The sequence below is a fragment of the Mastomys coucha genome, unplaced genomic scaffold (assembly GCF_008632895.1).
Source record: "Mastomys coucha isolate ucsf_1 unplaced genomic scaffold, UCSF_Mcou_1 pScaffold16, whole genome shotgun sequence".
NCBI lineage: Eukaryota > Metazoa > Chordata > Mammalia > Rodentia > Muridae > Mastomys > Mastomys coucha.
The window spans coordinates 14,736,513-14,740,263 of record NW_022196898.1 but is presented as its reverse complement, the minus strand read 5'-3'; the positions used below and the strand labels follow the sequence as shown (position 1 = coordinate 14,740,263).

General features: G+C 40.6%; 1 protein-coding gene across 1 annotated transcript in view; it reads right to left on the bottom strand.

Annotated features, from left to right (window-relative positions):
- Positions 1 to 605, bottom strand: part of Kcnab1 (potassium voltage-gated channel subfamily A member regulatory beta subunit 1) — a 442,167-nt gene extending 441,562 nt beyond the window's left edge. The window contains exon 1 of the mRNA XM_031374014.1: positions 272 to 605. Coding sequence (XP_031229874.1) covers positions 272 to 546 — 275 coding nt within the window. The 5' untranslated portion in view covers positions 547 to 605. The remainder of the gene's footprint in view (positions 1 to 271) is intronic.
- Between the last annotated feature and the right edge of the window lie 3,146 nt (positions 606 to 3,751).

Sequence of the window (3,751 nt, the reverse complement as noted above, 5' to 3'; positions counted from 1 at the left end):
TTTTTTTATTCCCTAGAGAAAAAAATTGTCTCTCCTCTGCTAAGCTCATTACTGGCTTTCCAAAGCATATTTCCTGAGTCTCAATCCAGAGAGCTTTGTTTATTATTGCACCAAGTTCCTGCCTTTTGTTGTGCAAGTTCTGAAGTGCCAAGCGTCCCGGAGGCTGTTGTGAGGGCTGCTACTAAGATTCCACAGCCCGGGAAGGAACGCAAGGCACCTGCTGTCCAGATCCCGCCCGCCAGGGATGATGCCCCCGTCGCGGTGTGCTCACCTGTGCGGCATCCCGGTGGTGTGTGCGGTGGTGTGCTCGCTCGACAGCTCGCAGAGCTTTAGGTACCAGTTCATCTCCACCTCCCGCAGCAGGGCCAGCTGCCTTGCCCTGAGCTGGCTTTGCCCGGAAGGGCTGAGGCTGCTGTCTTTAACATTCTCGGGGGCTTTCTTGGGAGATCTCTCTTTCCCCCCTGAAGAGAGGCCTGACTGCTTTCTGAACTTGCTGTTGTCTTCGGAGATCTGACTCCCTGCAGCGCCTGTGCGGGCTGCCAGCATACTGGAAGTTCCTGTCTGCCTGTCTGGGAAGAGAGGCTAAGCGACTGTCATTAAAGTAATTTGAATTGATTTCTGCTTCTGTCTCTCTCCGCGGCCGCCGCCCTGCTTTCCAGCCCCCCACCTTAACCTTATCCTGCCACGGACCTGTAACTGAGCCTGCTGCGCTTGGGATGAAAGGCTATCTACCTCTAACGTTTCCTGGCCGAGAAGAAAGGCAGCCACTACCTGTCACTTCTTGGAATATAGAAATTCAAGAGCAAGTCTCCAAAACTTGGTTATTCTGAAGCTTATGAAGTATATCCGCTTTAAAGTTAGGAATAAGACTTCGTTCAATAATGGTAACTTTTACCTTAGACAGTAAGATCTAGGTAAATTATAGTCCATTGCCACATTAGAATTACATTTTTTTTTTTTTTTTTTTTAATAAAAGCCCTCCTGAGACTCATCAGCCCTTTTTGGAGTTTTGAAAGTTTTATATGTGGATTTCTTCCAATAAGAATAACAGGCTCAATGCATGAGATGGGTTACCTAACCTTTTGGCTAAACTGTAAAGTGAAATATTGGGTGAATTTCATGTTTCATTAGGAGCAGAAGGCTTTCTGAATGTCACCGAACCATATAACATACCAGGTGTTTTTTGATTCCTTCTGTTAAGAGTAGTAAGCCTAGCACAGCTGATTCCAACAATTGACCCTTCAGCTTTTTCTAATTCATAGAAAGTATGAAAATTATTTTATAATTGGATTTGCAGCTAGAGTGGAAGCAGAGCCAGAGGAAGGAATAAGGATGTGCTTATGGATTTATACATATGTATTTGTATGTGTCCGTGCCTAAGTTTGTTAAGGGCACATGAAAACTAGCTCTGAAGAAAGGAGAGTTTAGTTAATGCATTTTTGATTAAGACCCATGGATAGGATCCAAGCTTTCTCAAGGATATACGACCTGTGTTCTGTCTCAGAGGATCCATGATATCCATGATGCCATTGCTCACTCACGATTCCCATGACAGAGTTATTAGGTATTTAACTCTGGCTCCCCTAATCATCCTAAGTCCCTCCTATCTACCCCCTATCCCAGTGTCTGCAGTATGTGAGACTGGGAATATATGTGACTTCTCCTTTTTATGACAAGACCACTGGTTAAAATCTTACAGGTTTAGCAAGGTCTTATGGACTCTAAAAAGGCAAGAGAGAAAAGGAATGAAGAGATAGAAGGATTTGTAGCTCTTCAGAAGCATGCCAATATCTTTGAGAACTGTTAACAGTTGTTAGTTGATCTAAGCCAAGAATTAGATGACAGCAGTCATAAGTATAGGGAAATTCCATTCATGTTTAGTCTAGACTTAGAAGCCATGCGGAGCCTAAAACTCATATCAAAGGGCAAGGAATCAGCTGATAATAACTACCAGAATCAGCCCCACCAGAACTTCCAGCACCAACAGACTGCAATCTTTTGGTGTCTTGACCTCTTTGATCGGTCAAGACTTCTTGCAACATAGTATCCATTGCAGCTAGGCCCTCTGCTGTGCAGAGATCTCAAAGCTCTCCACTTCTTTCACATTTCTTCTATGAAGAGTAGAATTGGTTTTCTACTCATGGTTCTAGGGCTCTGACTGCTATCATTAGTAAAATATGGGGCAAGTAATAGTATATGACATTTATGGATAGATTAATGGCCATGAGGTTCCTACCCACTAGTATAGGGTCTTTCACTTTGGGAGACTTCCACTATCTTAAGGGAATGTGACTACTGAATATTACCATTCCAGGAAGTATCACCCGTTCTCTGACTGGCAGCCTCAGCTGACTTCCCAGACATCATTAGCTGTTAACTGAGTGAGCCAGCTTGGATATTCCTCATATTTGCCTACTCTACAAGACATCTCCAAGACAATCCTGCATGCTCACACCCAGCTGAGATTCAAATTGCTAAGGTTGTGATCTAAGTTACTCATTGCCTTATTATGACCATTAAGTTTGGGGTTATTTCAGAATAATAATAGTAACCAGAACACTACTGACACTTTTATTAGAAACCTTTGACAATACACAAGTGAAATATTTAGAATGTTGACTACATATTAAATTCAACAGATATGAGCATCAACTTTCCTGCAGCATAGTTACAGACCTGAAATGCAGAGTTTATGTGTACCCTCCCCTTTTAAACATTTAAAACCAAGTATCAGGGTAAATACTAAGTACTCACTATTGTGTCATGTATTAAGTAACTGCCAAGCATATATGCATGCCTAGCATATTGAATTGTTTGAAAAATTTCTTACATCATCATACTAAATTTATCCAATGGAATTGAAGTGATTTGACATCATCCTTTTTAACATGGTTCCTTTTTCTCTCTTCAGCCCATCACTCCCACTACATAACATTTGATTACTTCATAGTCTTTTACCTATGACCTTATGAAATAACTCTAAAATAAAATATAAAAAGTAGTAGTAAACATCCCAATTTTGTGCCTATTATATTTTATAATATAGGAATTGAATTATCATGACAATTATTGTACATAATTTTTCAAAACTGGATTTGATATATTGTCATACCTTGGTGCCTAACATAAAAAGCTAACTAATTTTACTGTATGCAAAACTATATTATATTATATCAGATCATATATCATATTATATACTATATATTATATTATATTATATAATATATACTTTATTACTATTTGAGAATTTCATACATACATAATACATGATTATATTGTAATTTTGGATTCCTTTAGGCCCACATCCCTTGCCTTAACCATCCTCATTCTTCCAGCTTCCCTTCTTCTTTCTCATAATCTAACTGAGCCTAACTTGTGCTGCTCACATGAATGGGTGTGGGACCAATCACTGAAGTATGATCAAACTACCAGGAACCATACCCCTAAAGAAAACAGAATATCTGTTCCCTAGAAGCCATCAACTGTCCAAAACTCCTCAGCTAGGGGTAGGAGCTTTTGAACCTCCCTCTCCCAAATGCTGGAAAGTCAACTGGCTTGATCTTTACAGGGCTTGTGCAGGAAGCCACAGATGCTCTGAATTCATGTCCTTCCTAGAAGGTACTGTTTTCTCCACAATCTCTGGGCCTTATGCTCTTTCCATCCCATCCTCATCCCCACCCCCACTTCCATAATATTTTCCAAGTCTTGGCAAAGGGTTGTGATATAGATATCCCATTTATGACTGAGCACT